General features: G+C 41.4%; 1 protein-coding gene across 7 annotated transcripts in view; it reads left to right on the top strand.

The window, feature by feature from the left end:
• The first annotated feature begins 557 nt into the window (after positions 1 to 557).
• Il1r1 (interleukin 1 receptor type 1) overlaps positions 558 to 20,635 on the top strand; it is a 74,467-nt gene continuing 54,389 nt past the window's right edge. For 3 of the 7 annotated variants that reach the window (XM_020157396.2, XM_074050434.1, XM_074050435.1), the window contains exon 1: positions 560 to 897. Coding sequence is in view for 1 of the 7 variants with exons in the window: in XM_074050436.1 (XP_073906537.1) it covers positions 879 to 897 (19 nt within the window). In the remaining 6 variants the exon portion in view is untranslated. Of the gene's footprint in view, positions 907 to 20,635 lie in introns of all 7 variants that reach the window. The other 4 variants (XM_074050437.1, XM_074050436.1, XM_074050438.1 and 1 more) reach the window with 3 other exon arrangements.

Genomic DNA, 20,635 nt, shown 5'->3' on the forward strand with positions numbered 1-20,635 from the left:
GCCCTGACAGATCAGTCTCTTGTGTGTGGAGCAGGCTGGCATGCGTGGTAGCCAGAGGATCTGGCTATGGCCCCACCTCCCTGCATCTTCCCTGCTCTATGTGCTGCTCTGGACCATTGTCCTGAGCTGAGGGGTGATCAGGAGGTTACCCAAGTTCAGGATGCAGAAGAGAGAGACTTCTCATGCTCTTGGGTCATGTGGCAAGAGTGGTGGGTACCACTAAGCAGACGTTTGAGGTTAGGAACCATGAACAGAACTGAATGAAGGGTGCCTTGACATCCCCTGGGCACTTGCCTCAATGGAGATTGCTCTGTGACAGACTAGAAGGTGCAGAGAGGGGAACAGGATGAGACCCCAGGGCTGGCCCTGACTGGGCAGGAGTCTGATGAGGGAACCCTGTTACAGGGTGGACATTAGTTGGCTAGCCTTGGAAAGGTTTAATGCAAGGTCGTACAAGAAGAGCGAGCCAGCCTTGTGAAATGTGGGAGGCTCATGTGCAGTGAGGGTTCTGGTGTTTCATAAGGGATGAATGATTCTGGCTGTCTGCCCAGCTCTGAGTTTCCTGTTCATAGTTCCCGAGATGTGTCATTGCTGAAGGATTAAAGCCCTCTGAGGCTCTGACACAGGCGTCACCAGGAGCCCACTTTCTCTGGGTCGTCTGACAAGATGTGAGCTGTCACTCTCGTGCGGCACAGATCCAACCCAAAACTCTTTTGGAAAAGAAGAAAAGAATTAGCACCACTCTCCGGGGCTGACTCAAAGTGCACTGTTGTTTTTAATAACCAGGATCAATTCAGCAGGCTTCATTTGGGGGAAGAAACACTGCTGGATTATCCTGTTACTGCCTCCTACAAGGTCAGCCATTTCTAAATGCCCTGATGGTGAAGAACGGAAACGGTAAGATGGGTAAGATAGTTAATTGCACTCCAGGATTTTTTAATTTCTGTTTATCTTCGTTATTTCTGTGTTTTTCTTTTCATCAGTGTGTTTACATTGATGAAGTGCTTAGAAGGGACAAATGGAAACTGACAAAAGATACTGTTATGTTTGTTGAAATAAGACTTGAAGGATTTGAGTTATGTGGCTCTGTAGGCACATTTAATATCAAGATGTGTGTATGAGCACACATATATCTTATGGTAGGATATCATTTTTTATGTTTTATTCTAAAGAAGGTTATCTATGAAATAGGAGAATTATGTTTTATAACTGGATGCTACTTATAAACCATAACGGTCATGTGACTTCTGGTAAGGGGTTGTTAAATGGAAGGGATCATAAATAAGGTCCCTTTATAATGCTGTCATGGATGTTAGAATTAAAAGACTTACATTTTCCATGAAGCAGCTACAGTTTAGAGGAACACCAAGCTCATGGAAAGACACGGTTTTTAACAGGTATTCACCAGTTGCATTAAAAGTTATAATGCATTGTATTAATGAGATTTGCATCTTACCTTATTGAATTCTTCAATAAGGTCTCAAAATGTGACCTTAAAAGCATATTTTATTTTTGGAGGCTTTGTGAATGTTCCACCCACGGTTATAAAGGAGACTATGCCTTCTTGGCGGGATTTTAAACACTGGCCTGTGTTTGTTATTGGACACCTTGACCCACATAATTCCCATCAAAGTCTGTTGTGGGAACAAATACAAAAACCGGAAAGGTTTAGAAAAGAAAATAAAGGAGAACAAAATGAGGCTTATCACTTAATTCGATTTCTCAGAGTACTTTTGTAAAATGCTACTTTTGCACTGTGTTTATGGGAGTGTGCATTGATGTCTGGTGAGGAAGGACGCCCCAAAAGAAATGTCCAGGGATCAACAGTGGTGGTGAGGATCAACATTCCCCTAGGAAGCAACTGGAGAACAGTGGTACATGAGTTTGAGGCCAAGGATTTGTGTTCACTGGAAATGCCTTGATCTGTTGGGGACAAGAAGATGAGAATTTTCCAGAAAGACTTGAGAATACTTCCTGAGATGAACTTGATCTTCCTTAGGAAGATGAGTTTAAAAAGATTCTCATAGCCTTTTTCCATGCAGAATGCAGTTATTCATCTCTATTAGCATATATTGGTTTATTAGCATATAATGGGTTTCACTATGACATTTTCATATATTTATACAATGTACTTGGGCCATTCTTACCCCCCTCTTGTCATCACCATCTCTTGACCTCCTCCCTCTGGTCCCATCTCCACCCAAATAGTACGCCTTCTATTTTCATGTCTTCTTTTTTAAAAAAGTCTAGATTCCTTGTATGAGAGAAAAAACTTATTTGATATCTATTTTTCTGAGTCTGCCTTATTTAGCTTAACATGGTTCTATTTATTTTCCTGCAAATGACATAATTTCATTCCCCTTTATAGCTGAGTAATACTCCCTTGTGTGTATATAAACCACATTTTAATCCAATCATCTATTTATTGGCACCTAGGCTTTTTCCATAACATGGCTATTGTGACTACTGCTGCGTAAAACATGGATGTGTAGGTAACTCTATTGGATGCTGACTTAGCTTGTTTTGGGTATGTACCCGGGTTGGTGTAGCTAGGTATAGTTCTCCAGGAACTGCCATACAGATTTCCATAGAGGTAGGACTAATTTACGTTCCCACCAACGGTGTGTAAGAGTTCCCCTTCCCCTTCCTTGCAGTCATTTGTTGTTTGGTTTCTTGATGACAGCCATTCTGTTGAACCCATAAACTCTAAGGGCACAAGCCCATTAGTTTACTTAGGAGAAAAACTTGACAGCCATGTTCAAGGAATATTGAAGATCTCTTTTAAAATATGTTCTTTAAAAATTTGCATGCTCATTGTTAAACATAAAATAAAATAAATACAAATAGATAATTTAAAGGATGAAAAATAAAAAAACCATCACTGCAAGATAAACACTAGAGATGAATATCCCTAATCTGAAAAGATGAAGTCCAAAATGCTCCAAACTGTATTTTAGACTTTTGAATAATGGATGCTCAATTTGTAAAGTCTAAAATAAAAAAAAATAAAATAGTCCAAAATGAAAGTCTAAAATAAAACAAAAAATCTTCTGCAATATACTTTTGGTTTCAAGCATGCCTTTCTTTCTTTCTTTTTTTTTTTTGCAGTGCTGGAGTTTGAACTCAGGGCCTCACACTTGCTAGACAAGTGCTCTACCACTTGAGCCCCTCTGTCAGCTATTTTTGTGGTGGTTATCTTCTTCTTCTTCTTCTTTTTTTTTTTTTTTTTGCAGTACTGGGGCTTAAACTGAGGGCTTACTTCTTGAGTCACACCACCAGCCTTTTTTGTGTTAGATATTTTTGAGATAGGGTCTCACAAACTATTTGCCCAGGCTGGCTTCAAGCCTCGATCCTCCTGGTCTCTGCCTTCTGAGTAGCTAGGATTACAGGCACGAGCCACCAGTACCAGGCTTTGTGTTAGATATTTTTAGGACTTGAACTACTGGCCTGGGCAGGCTCAAACTGTGAGCCTCCTGATCTCTGCCTCCCAAGTAGCTAGGATTACAGGTGTGAGCCACCAGTGCCTTGAGTCCTAGCATTTCTTATAGGTGATACCCAACCTACAGTAACATTTTGATAGGTATCTTTTTCTCTAAATACATTGGTATTTTGAAGACGTATACTCACACTGTGCTTGTTTTGTTACCTGCATTTACCTTTAGCAATATATTGTGAGCATTTTGCCACAGTAATGATTTTCCCTTATAAAAGCGTTCAAATTCTATTGCATGAATTTTTAAATCCTGTTAGGATTTTAACTGCTTTCTTTTCTATTATTAACAATAAGAAAGACGACATCCTTGCATCTAAATCATTTGTCTTTTCATGAGTATTTCCTTGGGGTGAATTCCCAGAAGTGGACTTTCAGGATGGAAAGTCATGGGCATTTATAAAGCCCTTAACCTTTGCTGCCAAATTAATCCTGAGAATTTGCTATTAATTTATATGCACACCAACACCATATGAATACCATTTTCCTACATTCTCACCAGCATGGTCTTACCATTTTTTTTAAAAAAAATATTTTTGTGCCATCCTGAATAATTATTAGCAAAGGATATTTTGTTGCCTTAATTTACTTTAAGGAAATCCTTCATAAAACCTTCTGGCTTCCTATTGTATCCCTTTGGGTTTCTTATCTTTTCTTATCTTTTTTGGCTATCACCCAAGCAATCACCGTTTACCGTAACTTCTGCCAACCTAATTTCTGAGACCTGTGACCTCCTTTGATGTCTCTCAGAAAGTGTGCTGGGAGGGGCAGGGTGGGGGGGTGGTCAGGCACCATTGCTCTGTTTACTGATGAACCACCTGGGGAAAATCTTATCTCTGTGGTTTTATCTCCTTTTTTAGTTATGAAATTTAGAGAAGCCATTGTGCCTATAGTCCCAGCTATTTAGAAGATAGAGGCAAGAAAATCTTTTGAGCCTGGGAGTTCAAGATCAGCCTGGGCTGTCAAGACCCCCATCTCAAAAAAAAAAAAAAATGTCGAAGGAAGGACTTTCCTGCCCATGCTACAAAATTGCACTGTGAGAAAAAGAGACCAGATAGAGGAACTTTTTTCTGAAAAGCAAATAAAAATTCAAAATCATATTATTGTTGCTGTTGATAGAAAGTTTGGGAATCTCTTACCTAAAATGTTTGAGAGCAGAAGTATTTCAGAATTTGGAGGGTTTTTTTCTTTAAATTTGGAATATTTGCAGCTTTTACAGTCCAAACATTCCTAATCTGAAAAGTCAAAATCCAAGGTGTTCCAAAATTTCAAACTTTTTTCCCTCATCATGTTAGTGCTCAAAAAGTTTCAATTTTGACAGCATTTTGGACTTCAGATTTTCTTATTAGGGATACTCCACTTGGGTGAAGTTTGTTCATGCTCGGCCCATCTATATATTGCTTCTAGAAAGCTGCCTGCTGAAAATTTGACAATGTCTTCTAATTCTAAACTTGGAAACTATATATGTGTGCATTGTGTGTGTGTGCACACATGTGTATGTGTGTATGTATGTGTGGTTGTGTGCATATTGTGTATGTGTATATGTGAGAGAGAGGCAGAGGGAGGGAGAGAGAAAGAGAGAACATATTACTTGGTTCATAGACTCAGCAGCAGCATTTGGTATGCGTGCTCTGGCAGACAAGGTATACTTTAGATTAAAATCATTTTCTAATTTGCTGCTTCTTTATTCCATTTGAATTTAGAACAATGTGCCATCCCTTCCTTGCATGTCACACTATCTCCAAGTGCTTTGCTCTGGTCCCTGGTGGACTAAGGCTTCTTTAAGGACAGGTGCTGGTTTCATGGTGTTTTCTCTCCAGAGCCTGGTTTAGGATCTGATACCCACCAGGAACTCAGTAAGGGAAGTAGAAACATTTTTATCCAACCCAGCAGAGAAAGGAATATTTCAAAAAAGAAATCTCATAAGATTCTAAAAATCAACCCAAATAGAAGTTTTCTAGGGTAAATGTGTTATTTGTTTATTTCAGTTTAGATGGGTTTCAGTTTCTATTGACTAAATTCTTAAATTTATTAATGAATATTTTTAAGCAAATGAATGCAAGCCAAGAGTAGAGCCAGCAAAATGGAAATCTTAGTTTTTGTCAGCACAGCTCTCATGGGTTTGGTAAGAACATGAGAATCTTAGGGGACAGGGGCACTGACCCCCACTCCAGTGCTCGGCTATAAAAGTCAGGACCAAACTAATGTTTAGGAGTGATTTAAACTTGACTCTGAATAATAACAAGAACAGTCTGTGCTTAATGCAGCTCTTAACTATATGTGAGATCTGGTTCTAAGTACCTCACATGCACACATGAGGTAATCATTATTATTATTGTCTTATTTTGCAGACTGGGAAACTGAGGCACAGAAAACCAACTTGCCTAACATCACATCAATACTTAATGCAGAGCAGGGATTCCTGGTGCAGACAGCCTCACTCTGGAGCCCTGGAGACAGAGAGGGTGTGTCTGATTGACCTGTAGAGACAAGGACATGTGGCTTTGAGTTGCTACTGGTGCTATTTACTTGGGTGTATGATCCCCACTTACTGCATCCTCCCTAAGGATCAGGATTGATTTAGGGTTTTTGTTACACAGACTATCTCACACCTTTCTTACAACTTTGCAAGATTGGTACAGGTTGAGAATCACTAATCTGAAAATCCAAAATCTGAAACTTGTTGAGCCACTTTAATTCTAAGCACTAAAACATGAAAATACTAAAAATAATGTATCAGTTATGTATATAAGGTGTGGATGAAACCTAAATGAATTTTATGTTTAGACCCAGGACCCATTCCCAAGGTATCCCATTAGGTGTATATGGATAATCCAAAGTCTGGAAAAGTCCAAAATCTGAAACACTTTTGGTCCCAATTCTGCTCTAGGGACAGATGAGCAGAGACTCTGAGAAGTGCAATAAATGGCGCATGATGCCAGCTAGTGATGAGAGATCATTGGTCTATACTAAGTCTATTTAGCTTCTAAGCCCTGGTGTCACACTGGCCTGGACAATTGAGTGCTGATACACTTGGTTCTTGCATTCCAAGTAATGTCAGTCCAGGTCTGCTGAATTTGGAAGTGTTGAGCCTGGAAACTCAGCCAAGTCATCCCCTCACTTGGAGGTCAGGCAGGGCTCAGCCTTAATCTCTCTGAATCTACATGGATTAATGCAAAATGTTATCTGGATTCAATTTTCAGGCCAGATTCCTCCTGGCAGGACCATCCAATTTATCTTGTCAACAGAGACTTGATGGATGCTTGAAATATGTGGAGACACTTCCTTCTACTTCTTTCACATTGAACCCCAGAGTCTGCCTCCAAGGAGGCTGGGATGAGTACAGTGGGCACTAACTTGGGAGTGGAGGCTAAGTCCATTTTCTCCTGGGTCACTTGTCTATTTGCTCTTTGCTTAGTTGTTTCAGTTATAAAGGGGAATATGAAGATGAATTTTATTTATTTTTTGTTAAACTTTTCCATGAAATTTTGACATTCAAATTTTTTTGAAATAGGTGACAGATGGTTTATTTACTCTTGCATAGACAACACAATTTAAAAGTTTATTCAAGCTGGGTGCTGGTGGCTCATGCCTGTAGCCTAACTATTTGAGAGGCTGAGGTCAGGATTTTGGTTTGAGGCCAATGCAGGCAAATAGTTCATGAGACCCCCATCTCCAAAAATAACCAGACCAAAAATGGACTGGAGGTGTGACTTAAGAAGTAGAGTGCCTGCTTTGCAACCACTATCTCTGAGTTCAAACCCCAGTCCCACCAAAAAATAAATGGGGGTTATTCAGTCTTTTTTCCTTTTCACCAGTCTCCTCTTTCCTTCTTCTTAAGAGCTTCTTATATTTTCTTCCTCCTCTTTCTTATAAATGCGCTACACTGTTTTTGTTCGATTTCTATGTCTAATGAGCTGCATTTTTAACCTGTTGGATATTTAAATTGTTTGCAGTCTTTTGTTATTAAATCAAATATTGCAATGAGTAACAATCTGCCTGAGTCATTTTGCAGAAGTGCAAGTAAATGTATCTGTTGGCTAAATTCCTGGAAGTGGAATTGTCAGGTCAAAAGCTCTGACCATTTGTGTTTTTCATATATATCTCAGAATTGCTCACCTACCCCTCACCGGCTTATACCAATGAGCACTTCCACCAGGAAACATTCCTATGTGCTTGTCAACACCATATGTTAGTAAACTAGTTTTTAATTAAGCTTTGGTAGTGTTAAGGGGGCAAGAAGTGAACTCTAGTGTGCTTTAAAATTTTTCTTGTCATATCATGACTGAGGGTGGGCATCTGTTCACTTGACTTAAAGCCATTTATGATCATCACTTTTCAATGTTCACTATGAACTTTTTTTCAATGTTCACATTGAACTTTTTTTGAGGCCTTGTTGTGGGTCCAGGCATGGGATGGCACTGTAGGTGAGGGGAACCAGAGAGCTATGCCAGTTGGCACAAAATGTAATAAACACTATGAAGGACAAAGGGGTTGCAGAGATAGTGACTAGTGGCTGATATCCACCTTAGTGTGGTGATTGGGACTCCTTGAAGGGAAGGGATGAAGTCTGAGTCACGAGAAGGAGAAAGAGGGCAGAGGGCAGCCCCATAAAAACCCTGTACATGGCTGGGGAAAGGTGAGGGAAGAAGGTTTGAGGTAAGCTGAAGATAGGACCGAGACCAGGTCATGGTGGGCATTTGGGGCCAGATATGAGTTTAGATTCTATTGTGAGTTTCAGGTACACGTCAGCTGCTGGTTGGAGAGATGCAGCTGGAGCCTGTAAATGTAGACTATAACTACTCCTGGCTGATCGCAGGGAAGTGCACTAATTATGCACAAGCTCTTGTTGGACTTTGTTGTTTTTACAGTAAAGATCATGGCAGGGGTGGCATTGGGTGAGGGCCAGCATCCAGTATACAGTATTTCTTGCCTAGCTCTGTCCTCAGTGTGAGACAAATAATACAGCTTTGCCTAAATACGGCCTTGGAGATGCTTTACAAGTGTAAATTCTACCTCTCCCAGAACTGAAACTCCATTTCATTATTGCATGCATCACTAAGTTGATCATTTTGACAAATTATTATTGGGTGCCCAGTCTGTGCTAAGCCTGTGCTGGCGCTGGTGCTGGGGAGATAAAGAAGGAGTGGAAAGCAAAATACAAAGATGCAGAAAATTTGGAACAGCTTCTAGCCCAATCAGAAGGAATGCAGGAAGGAGAAGAAGCAAGGAGAGCCCAGCCACCTCTGGGTTCCAGAGAATAACTCTGGGCTTCCAGTGGGGGTCACTGGTAAGGTGCCTCAGGGACCTGCTTGGTGCTTGGGGGAGTCCTTAGGGCTGGGGCCAGTCTTTACATCCTTTCTACAGGTGTGTGTTTGGGGTTAACTTTAAAGGCGAAGACTCAGAACTCTCCTCAGGACCACTGAATGGTCAACAAACAGGTAAGGCAGGGACTTCCTGCACCCCAGCACTATGAGGTCCCAGCTGGCTGCACTCCAGAATAGAACAAAACTCTGGATGAGCCATATCATCTGCAGAACACAAGGGGGTGGGTCTCTAGAGCATGCATCAGCTTTCACTCTGGTCCCTCTTGTCCCATTAGCACAGACGGCCTTATTGTCAGTAGTGTCAGCAGGGCCCTATAGAAGGGGTGTGGCCTTAGGTTCCTGGTGGCTCTGAGCCCAGGAATGCTTCCCATACTATGAGGAAACACAAGGGATAAAGACAAAATGTTGTTGATTGGACACTCAGACCCATCTCTAAGGCAAAACTGTCATACACAACCATTTGTGACTAGTGCAGAGTAGGATCAGGTGTGGTTTTGCCACCTTGAGGAAGCGCTAATGGATCAGGTCTGTGGACCCAAGAACATCTGGGCAGGAGGTGGGGTGACTGCAAGGTCAGCTAATACTTTAGAGGACTTCACCACCTGGTTCAGGGAAGAGCGAGGGCTTGCTTCTGAGAAATGACTCTACAGGTGATTTCCAAGTGATTAACCCAGACAGAATTGTCCCAGTCAGACTCAACATGGGGTGGGGCTTGTCAAGTTGACAGTGCTGGCTAAAAAGAAGCAGCAAAAGGAATGCACTCGTTCCTGGTTATCTTCAGGGGTAAGTTCCAGGACCCTCCGTGGACACCAAAGTCATTGATGCTCAAGTCTTATAGAAAGTGGTATAGTATTTACATAGAATCCATGCACCACCTTCTATATCAAATCATCTCTAGGTGACTTATGATACCTCGTATGACAGAAATGCTACATAAATAGTTGCTACGCTGTAGTGTTTAGGGAATAATGACAAATGTCCATACATGTCCAGTTCAGACATAATTTATTTTCTTTTGAATATTTTCAGTCTACAGTTGATTGACTCCATAGATGTTGAACTTTGTATTTACAAAAAAAAAAAACCTAGAAACATATTTATAAAACTTGAAATATGTCTATACTAATTATAATTGAAGTACGTATTTTAGGATTCAGAGGTTTTTAGGCTATTGGGCTTCCTCTATCTGTGTGCAATGGACTAAATGTTTCTTCCTACCTCTCCAAACTCATATGCTAAAACTCTGACCCCAATGTGATGGTATTAGGAGAAGCTGCCTTATCGTACTGGTATTAGGAGCCCTGTGAGGGGATGGAGTTAGTAAAATTATTATAAGAAGCCAGAGATCGAGCTAGGTTTCCTTTGGTCATGTAGAGACACAACAAGAAACCAGCTGCTACAAACAAGGAGGTGGGTGCTCACCAGACACCTTGATCTTGGACATCCACCCTCCAGAAGTGTGAGAAATAAATGTTTGTCGTTTAAGCCACCCAGTCTATAGTAACTTGTTAGAGCAGTCTGAATGGACTTAACACCATGTCCAGTCAGTCTATGACAATGGTATGACTAGATTTAAAGACTAAAATTTCAGTAAGGATCTTAGCAAGTTTTATGTCTGCATATTCTCAGAATTAATGAGTCAATGAATGATGACATTGCTATAGAACTAGGTGACAGCACATTTGTGGACATTTGCCACAAATGTCTTCTGTGGACATTTGCCTTAGTTTATCATTTCAGGGGAAATTATTGGACACAAACACACTCATGAGTTGTTCCCTGTCTTTGTTGTAAAGATGCTGTATTTCTTGACACTGAGTTAGTTCTGTGTTTGAGGTCAGTGATGTTGTTTTGGTGACTGGAGCCACTCAGACATTTATACCAATAACATATTCCAACATGCGCCACAAAACCAACACATTCCAAAGACATAATTATATCCCTAGAAATTGATGTGGCTTCTTTAATTCTATTCCCGGAGTTAGTGAGAGGGTAAAAATTGACTGGAAATCTTGGGACAACTATTCTTATACTTTCTCGTATAATCTTTTCCCCCAGCCCTTTGAGCTCTCAGGCTCTGCTCAAGGTTGATTTTCTTTTATCCTGTCTTGGAAGCCGTTCCATCAGGCTGAGCCTCCTTGCCCAGGCATCCACCTCACCTGCCAGTTCCAGAACAAAAAAGGATCAGCAGACCTCCATCTCAGGAACTTTTAAGGCATTACTTGCATTCCTTCCACAGTTTAATTATTTTCAATTTCTCCTCAAGGAAACAAAGGCTTACAGATAGTAGCCAAGTTTCTTCAGGTCACAGCAAATAATTAGCAGACTCAGGATTTGAATATGGGTCTTCCCATGTCATTATATTGCAATGGTAAGATGACCTGAGTAAGGAAAACACTACTTTATAGAACAAATACTTCTTGGCTTACAATGGTGTTACGCTCCAAGAAAACCATCATAAGTTCAAAATGCATTTAATAATCTAACTTATCAAGCATCACTGCAGAGTGATGGTTGCTTCCCTTCATGACTGTGGGTGACTGGCAGCGTCACACAGACTATCAACAGTCTGGGAAAAGATCTGAATTCACTATCCAAAGTATGGTTTCTACTTAATGGGTATCACTTTCATACCATACTAAAAATCCTAAGTTGAACCACTGTCTGTAGTTGAAACAGTCATTGTCTGGGCTGAAGATTTTCAGAGTTTGTTCCCTTCTGCCACCTCTAAGAGATATCATCCAAATAGGCACATGATATTTGTAAGCTACTTATTTTAAAAAAGGAATTATGTGAAAGCGTTACCGTTTTTGCCTTTGAAACAATTAGGCAGAGAGCCTTTGACAACCCTTTAAGCCAAAATCAATCAAACAAAATAGACAAACAATAAAGTACACAGTCAAATATCATAGGAACATGGAAGCTATTTCTCTAGAATAGTTTAACAGACTTTTGGAAGTAGGTGGGAGAAATCTGGTTTCACAAATAGCACTCTCTGTCTTTTAAAGAGTAGTGTATAAAGTCATATGCAAAGATTCACAGGGTTTCTTCCCTGGGGGAAAACGTATAGTGATAGACTATATATTGAAACTTGCTTGACTTAAAAAAGTCTCATGTGAACTTGCCCTAACTACCTCTTTGAGTGAATTTCCTCAAAGTTTAAGTTTCTCCATATTAACACGGTGGGTTCCTGAGCTGACTCACAGGGAGAAGGCGAGGTTAAGGAGGTTACAGTTTTTGCTATTGTAATAACGTGGGAAATTACACCCAGCACCACTCACCGTACTTCAATAGGTCATCAGCCCCAAACTCTGTGATTTATTTCATCGTGAGATCAGAATTCTAAACTGTTTTTCCCCAGCTGAAAAAAAATTGTTTTAAATTGGTAAGGTTATGTGACATAGTGAACAGAAACCAAATTCATAGGACAGTGAGTGATGCTAGGGCCTGAGGGGTGGTGGCAGGCCACCCTTGGGTTGGGACTAATGTCCAGATAGGAAATTAGCATTCTAGAGGAGCCTGGTGGATATGAATGAGCCCCTGGAGCTGAATTCTCCTCCTTGCCTGGCCTCAGTTTGCTGGAATGTGTAGAAAACAGGCACTGCTGCCTAAGCAACGAGTGAACCCATGCAGTTACATGCAAGTGGGGTCTGATTCTACTGACAACAATCACTCTGCCTGTAAGCAAGGATTGTCAATCCTGGCTGCAGACTGAATCACTGGAGGAGCCTTGAAAATACTGGTGCCTGGGCCCCACCCCCCAGGCATTTGGAGCAGTGGCTCTGGATGCAGACTGGGCTTTTGAAAACTTCCAGACGATTATACTGTGCAGCCAGTATCATATAACGTGGGCTGGGAACCATAGACCTGGGAAATAGACGGCCACCAAGTCAGACAATTACCCAAGTAAACAAGAAGCTGCTGCATCAATCCTGGCCGGAGTCATTGCCAAACACTGCCTGCTGGGGATATTTAGAACTATATCTCAGAAGACTGTCTCTGGCAGTTGTAAAAGGCCCCCTACCTCTTAAATGTGCGTTCAGTTTCCTAAGGCACTGGAGGCAGAAATAGTGTAAATGGAGCAACTTTCATTCATCTGGCAAATATTTAAACATCTGCTCCATTCAAGCTATCGTCATTCAGAGACAGAGTATCTTAACTGAGAAGCAGGGGTGAAGAACACAGCAATACAAATAGGGGTCACCAAATGCCACCAGACAGGGTGTGGGTGGAAGTGAAGAAGTATGGGAGGGGTAGGGGGTGAGAAGAAACTGAGTTTTTCAGAGGACGGGGAGACAGATGTATATTTCCTCTAATGGCAAGGATGGGAAAGTCCTAGATCCACCTCAGGGAGTAAGATCACAGTGCTTAGGATGATTCTTAAGGGCTAGGAGGGAGAGGAGGAGGAGAAGTTGGGAGAGAAGAAGGATGGTAATTCTAAGAGGAAGTTGCCTGAGTGAGGTAAGACCTAGAGATTGGAGAAGATTTCTGCAGGTATGAAATCAGCAGAGATTCACCAAAGGCAAAGAGAGACACTTGTCCAAAAAGGCAGGGTCAGAGGAGTTGGAGAGGTCTGGAACTCGATTGAATGGCCAGGGCTCTATCCCAGAGCAGTAGGGAGCCTGGCATGGTGGCAGGTTTTAATTTTTGAGATTAAGGTAAAGGACAAGTTGGGGCTTGCTCAGCACTATTTTCCAACTAATCTGAATTGTTAAGAAGAAAGGAGTGTTTTTGTCTCACTGTGTGGTTTAACAATATGGAAAAGCCTATGTGGGTTACACAGTCACCACAGCTTCAGCCTTGCACTGATAAGGTAAATGAATCTCATTACCATTGTCAGGTTCCCCAGTGTACTCCTGCCCCCATCATCTCTCTCTTTTCTGACTTCTAACCCTTTCTTTGTCCTTCTGTAACAACCCTCCTGAGAAAGAAGTTGAAGAGCTTTTTCTTTTGCCCCCACATAATGTTGGTGTCACAAGTAGTAACAGTGAAACCCTGAAGACAGAAAGTAAAATTGTGACTATTGGGAGGTTGGCTGTTTGCATAGTAGGTACATACCAATCTGGGCTACAGTAAATATGGTAGCTGCCTTTGTCTTCTTTTTAAAATATAAAGATGAAATGTAAAAGTCAGCCAGATTTGGGAATCAATAGCCAACAATTTTGCAAATGGTATTTCTAGGTTAGCTTTGTTGTATCTAGGTGTTCTTCGACGTATTCAGGGAATTTTATTTGTGAGAAAGTCTGTGAGTGAGCTAATGACAAACCTGAAAGAGGAGTGGAGAGAGACCAGGTTCTCTATTGCTGAGATTGGTTCAGCTAAGTATGATCAGAAGGTGTGTTTTGAGTGCTTTGCACTGTGTTAGAAATGTTAGAGAATTATTTTTAATAGCAGGGTCACTTGGTCCTAGGGTTTTCTTTATTGAAAGGCTAACATTTTCCTAGATAAACTTTGCATGTCGATAATTTGTCATTTCCACTTCCTCATGTTATTTCTTAATTTTCTTGTGACCCATGTTTGGCTGAGGAAGAAATAATGACTTTTAAAAGGTGGTGCTTTCATTATGCAAAGCATGACTGGGGAATAAAATAAAGCATTCAAAGGTCTTTACCCCACTGGAAAGGCTGAACTTTTAATGTCTTAGTTTTAAATACTGGGAAATATTGTCCTATATCTACCCTTTTTCTCATGTCTGGTTTTGAATAGAAAGAAACCCCACTCTAGTGGTGGTGCACCTGAAATCACACCACTTTCCCTGCCTGTCTTTGCAGTGACCAAAAAATAACAACGGAAAACCCCTACTGTGTGCCAACTACCACAATAAACCCTTCACCCATATTTTTGCCATCCTCGATGTGGGCACTTTTATTCCAAGGAGCAGATGTGGGAACTGAGGCTGGTGAGGCACACTGGAAAGAGCTGAGCTGGAGGCTGCATCAGCCAGCCCCTCCTGTCCAGGATTTCATGCAGTGTGACATGTCCACACACACAAGAATTTGCTGTTCTATGTCTCTGGGACATCACAAAATCAAATGGATCTAAATATTATTGTTTAGTTACTTCCAACTTCTTGGATCATGAAACAGTTGCCAACATTGGTTTCAGTTATTTATGTCTCAAAGAGCTGTTTTGAATAGTCATCCTGACTGTCTTCTGGTATGTTCCCTGCTTATTTATTTACTTAGGTGAATCTAAATCTATATCCAAGTCTGTTTGGTCCCCTGAGGAATGTGTAATATGGATTTCTCAGAAATGGTTTTTGTGTGAGTGGCACTGTTGAGCAGAAAATATTTACTCTGTTCAGAGTTCCAAGCACTTGAGTTTCAAGAGTTACCCTCATTTATTAAGACTTTGGAAAAGTGCCAAAGCTGTTACTTCCTGAAGTTTTCCATCAGTTTGTAGCATAGAGCCCCTAAACCGCAATCCCTTGCTATTTCCTGGGTGATAGGAGCATCTTTGTTTTAAGAGGCCAGCCTCAGTGAGACTTGGTCACCAGCTTGAAAGATCAAGCTAGGATTAGAAAATTGGAACTTTCAGCTCCTCGTCTTTTGGCAAGTGGGGAGTGAGTTAATAATTCATTGTGCCCAAGTGATGAAGCTTCCATACCTGAAGTATGGGGTGGGGGAGTTTCTGGGTTGCTGACCACGTGGGACAGCCCACTTGCTATAGAAGCTTCACTTCTATACTTTGCCTTCTGTATCTTTTTATCTGATTGTTCATCTGTAGCTTTATCACATCCCTTATTATATAAGAAATGGGTAAGTACATTTCTCTATCTTCTGAAGATGTTCTAGTAATTTTCTTTTCTTTCCTTTTTTTTTTTTGGTGATATTGGCATTTGAACTCAGGGCCTTGCACTTGCTAGGCAGTCACTCTTACCATGCTCCTCAGCTCTTTTGTTTTAATTATTTTTCAGATATGATCTTAAGGTTTTTGCCCAGGCCAGCCTCAATCCTCCTACATATGCCTCCCTCACAGCTGGGATTGTGGTTGTGAGCCATGATGCCTAGCTGTTCTAGCAAATTAAGGCATGTGAAAAGAGGGTTATAGGAACCCTGATTTCTAGTGTTCCAAAGTACAGGTGACTGCCTGAGCTTTGCATTTGCAATTGGCATTTGCAGTGAAGGGCAGTCCTGTGGGACTGAACACTTACCCGGGGGGTCTGCACTAACTTCAGTAAGTGTCAGAATTGAACTGAATTGGACAACACCAGCTGCTGCCAGAGAATTGCTTGGAGGTAGAAAAACACCTCTGCACATGTGGGCACAGAAGTTTGTTGAATGTGAATACAGAGAAGGAAATGTACCTAATTAAAAAAAAAGTTCCACAATAGATTCCACATCTATTTAATAGATTGCTGAAAATGATCATACAACTAACTTTGCAAGTACTTACGGAATGGCAAGAGTGACAACTTTCATGCTGAAGTCAGGTTGTACCTTTCTTTCAATAATTGAAGGATTCCTGGTTAAAACATAAGCTCCTTACCGCACCTCACAAATATTCCTTTGTATACAGTGGGTTTTCCCTTTCAAAACACTTTGTGTTGCTTTGTGAAGTTGGGCTATTTACCATGGAAACCAAATTGCATTTCATTAGGTCTGCCGAAAATAAATGTGCAGTCAGTAGGTTATTGTTTCAAACTTAAGTGTGTGGCATTAACTTCTGGACCTGACACTCTTATGACACAGTTTCAAAGATGATTTAGCATTCACTGAGGCACCACATGCCAGGAAGGTGTGGTCACCTGGTGCCAGCTGGCTTTCTTCACTGAGCAGGGATTTAGTTTGAAGAGACTTCACGGAAATTACATAACAAGTCCAGGCCGTTAGCACTTGGCAGTGTATCTATATTTTATTCATTTTATTTCTAGCTGTGCCCAACAGATCAAACATATGTATATTTAGAGTATATGACATGATGATTTGATGCACACTGTGATATGAGCACAACAATAAGCAATGGACACACTTACCACCTCACAGAATTAGCTGACCTCTCCTTGTCCTTTTCTTGTGGACAGAACAAGATCTGCAATGTAATATTACTCAGTATAGTCACTGAGATGCATGCTAGATTTCCTAGAACTTATGCATCTGACATAGCCTCAAATTTGGACCCTATGACTAACATCTCCCATTCTTCCCCGCCCCCCAGTTCTGTTCTGCAAGTCATTCCCAAGGTCATTAATCTCTGTCAGAGCTCTGCAGTGACCTCTCTGCAAACTCTGTGGATAAAGGTGTTATTCTGGAATGACTTAGCTCCAAAGCCCCCTTAGGTAGCAAAGCGTTCACTTTCTACCACGTATGATTAATGAACAATTTCAGTGCTTTTTTGGCTAGATCAGCCTACATCTCTCAGCAGTCTTTAAAGGGAAAGTCTTTTAGTGCATAGACTTTGAGATAGGTTGTGTGAGTGTATGAATTGCAGGTGTGTGGATGTTATGATTGTGTTTGCATCTTTATTGTTGTATGAATGTGTATGTGGCATGTGTTTCTTGTGAGCCTTGTATACGTGTATATTGTATGCTGTGGGAGTGTTGAGTTTTATAAGTATATGTGTATGCTGTTGTGTTTATTATGTGTTCTTATGCCCATTGCGTGTGTTGCGTAAGGGTGTTGTATATGCCTGTTTATGTGAGTGAGTTTTGTCTGTGTTGTGTATGAGTAGTATGTCGTGTGTCCACTGTGTAAGTGTGTATTGTGTATGTAATGTGTTGTGTGTGTCTGTTTTGTGTTCTATATGTTGTGTGAGTGTATGCACCCTGTGTTGCATGAGTCTGTATGTGCGTGTTGTGTATATGCCTATTGGGTGAGCAAGTGTTCTGCAAGTGTTTTGTGAGGATGTATATTGTATGTTGTGTGTGTCTGGTGTCTGGGTGTGTGTTACATGGTGTATGGGAGGGATAGTGTGTACAGTCTGTGTTGTGTGAGTGCTCAGTGCTTGGTGCCTGGTGAATAGTTGTTAAATGAGGAAAAGATAGCTCTCGCCCATGTAAGCCCGTGTGTGTACTCCCAGCTGGGTCATCAGCTCTCTGAGGGAGGCCTATTTTGTGTTTATTGGCCTGTCCTCAACCTTACACGGAGGCAGCAATGGCAGGAAGTGGAGGGGCTCACGGGAAATACATAATGTGCAGCTAAGCGCAGTCTCACTCAAGCTCAGGCTTCCCGTGCAGACCCTTGCTTTCCTCTGCATTTCGCCTTTCACCTACTGTGCAACTCCTTCTTTTATTGTGCTGACTGCTTATTGTCCATCCACACCCCACAGAACATAGGGATTTTGTGATAGTCTCCAAATACACCTCAAGTACTGAACACTGCCTCCTACATCATAGCACTGCAGTATGAGCACAATAAAGTGTGTTTAATGATTAATAAAAGTTGTTTAAAGAGTAAATGAGTCCCATCATGTCTGGTTTGAGTCAAAATTTATAGCCAAAAGCAGGTGCTATTGCTTGGGTCCCAGTGTACTTGAAATCTCAGGAAGTCCTGGTAAACAGCTTTCTCCCTTTGCTCTTCTCTGGTGTGAGTGTGGACCCAGTGTCCTGTGTGTATTGTGCCTGGCTCATGCATCCTTCCACTGTGTGTCTGCCATGGCACAACAGGTCCCAGCAGGGATGGCATCAAGCTGCCCTGTGCTAGAACCAGAGCCTTTGCCATTGCCCACGCATGTGAGGCCTGGGAGCCAGCCTCTTCTTCTGGGGGTTCTCGCAGCTCCTTCAGAGCCCCTTCTTGGGCCAGGAACTTTGGCATCTTCTTCCTTCCTGCTGGAGCTGAGCCTCACTGAGGCTCACCTTCTCTGAGAGGATTTTCATCTCTCAGTCTTCTCCAGAGAGCGGAGACCGTCAGCCCGGTGAGGAGGTCCTGCTCTCCGCTCTGGGTTTGGGGTGAGAACTGAGCCCTTGCTTTTTTCTTGCCAGCTGTAAGTGGGGCCTTCCCACTGGGTGTCTCTACTATCCAGGCATGGTCTGTGGTGTTTGGTCTTCCTCCATCACTTTTGGATGAAAAGTACAGTTTGGGAAGTTTAAAAAAAGCATCCTTTTTCTCTCTCAGCAGCAAAGCCTCATATTTTACCTCCCTGTTTTATCACCTCTGAAGCAAGGATGCCAATGCAATAGATGACATGCTCTCATCATGTGACAGTATTTTCTTTCCTATCTACATAGTCCAACCAATGATGTTTTCATTTTGACTGTTGTCCTGCTGTGGGCTAAGTCCTCCATACGGGACTTCAGAGCTGAGTAATATCTTCTTCTTCGTTCTAGCCAGTGTCAGTTACATGCAAAATTTTGTTTGTATCTTCTTGAGAACAGTATTAGGAGACCCACTTTGAGGAGCAAGTTGATTTTCCTTTTGCTGCACTAGGGTTTGAACTCGGGGCCTTGTGCTTGCTGGACAAGTACTCTACTAGTTGAGCCACACCCCCAGTCATTTTGCTTTTTAAGATTTTCTTTTAGATAGGGTCTTGGTTTTGCCTGGTCTGGCCTCAGTCTGATCTTCCTATCTCTGCCTCCTGAGAAGCTGGGATTACAGATGTGAGCCACCATGCTTGGCACTGAGTTTTCTTATATATACACTTGTTTTTTTTAAAAAATGAAGTATTCCTAGAGTTTCATGCTAAAAACAAATTTGGGTAAATAAAAATAAAATTTACATTACTAGTGGAAATATTAATAATATTTTATTAATAAATTAGTAAATAAGAGGGTTATATCAATGAAATACATATTGAACAGTAAAAGATTACAATTTGAAATAATGTATATTAATGCAATTCTAAGAACATATAGAACTCTGTATTGTGCCTTGTGTGGATTTTTCTTGGTTGATAGAGTGCAAGGAATGAGACTTGGAAGATGTCAAAGAAAGAGATGGAAATAGGAGGGAGGGGAAAAGAGGGAAAGGAATGGAAAGGGGAAAAAGAAAAGGAAAAGGAATATATTGGGTAAGATCATTGAAGTAAATGTTCAAACACTCCCTCCCCACCCTGTTCCCCAGCAAGAAAAGGTCAGACAAGGACAGTGGCCTCCTTGTGACTGTCAAGGCCGCTGGCTGGGAGGCTGGCTTGGAGGCTCTTCATCTATAACCCATCGACAGTGTGTCATGTGCTGTCTTCTCTCTGCGGAATGTCTTGGTAGGAAAAGCACACTAGAGGACTCACTTCTGCAACTCCTCCATTATCTCAGCATCCAGAATGAGTCTTAGCTTGAACTGACTCCTAAGACTTCAGCTAGGTCAGATGAGTGTCCTAAAGTAACACTTGCATATTCATGGTGATAAGAAACAAAGATGACTGAGGGAACTGTAAGTGACTGTGGAAAAAATTGGAGGCAGAGAAAATAAAATATTATTAAGTGAAGAGATTGCAAAATACTGAAGCCAAGTACAAGAACTTATTTTTTGGCAGTACTGAGATTTGAACTCAGGACCTTGCACTTTTTCAGCAGGAGTAGTACCACTTGAACCACACCCCCAGCCACTTTTGGTTGTTATTTTTCAAATAGGGCTTTTTGCCTAGGTCAGTCTAGAACCACGATACTCCTGCCTCTGCACCCCAAGTAGCTGGGATTACAGGCATGATCCACTCTGCCCTACTCTTAATGGGCAGAGTTAAGTGATTCATTCAGTCATTCAATAAGTATTTAAAATACATCTTCCATGTACCAGACTTCACTCAAAACAGTGATAACACAGCAATGAATAGAAATAAACCCAAACCTTGCTTTCATGAAGCCCACATTCTAGTGGGTATGGAGAGTTGATAAAAGAGATCAAGAAGTCACATATATAGTAAGTTAGATCGTGATGTGCTATGAAAA

The sequence above is a fragment of the Castor canadensis genome, chromosome 12 (assembly GCF_047511655.1).
Source record: "Castor canadensis chromosome 12, mCasCan1.hap1v2, whole genome shotgun sequence".
NCBI lineage: Eukaryota > Metazoa > Chordata > Mammalia > Rodentia > Castoridae > Castor > Castor canadensis.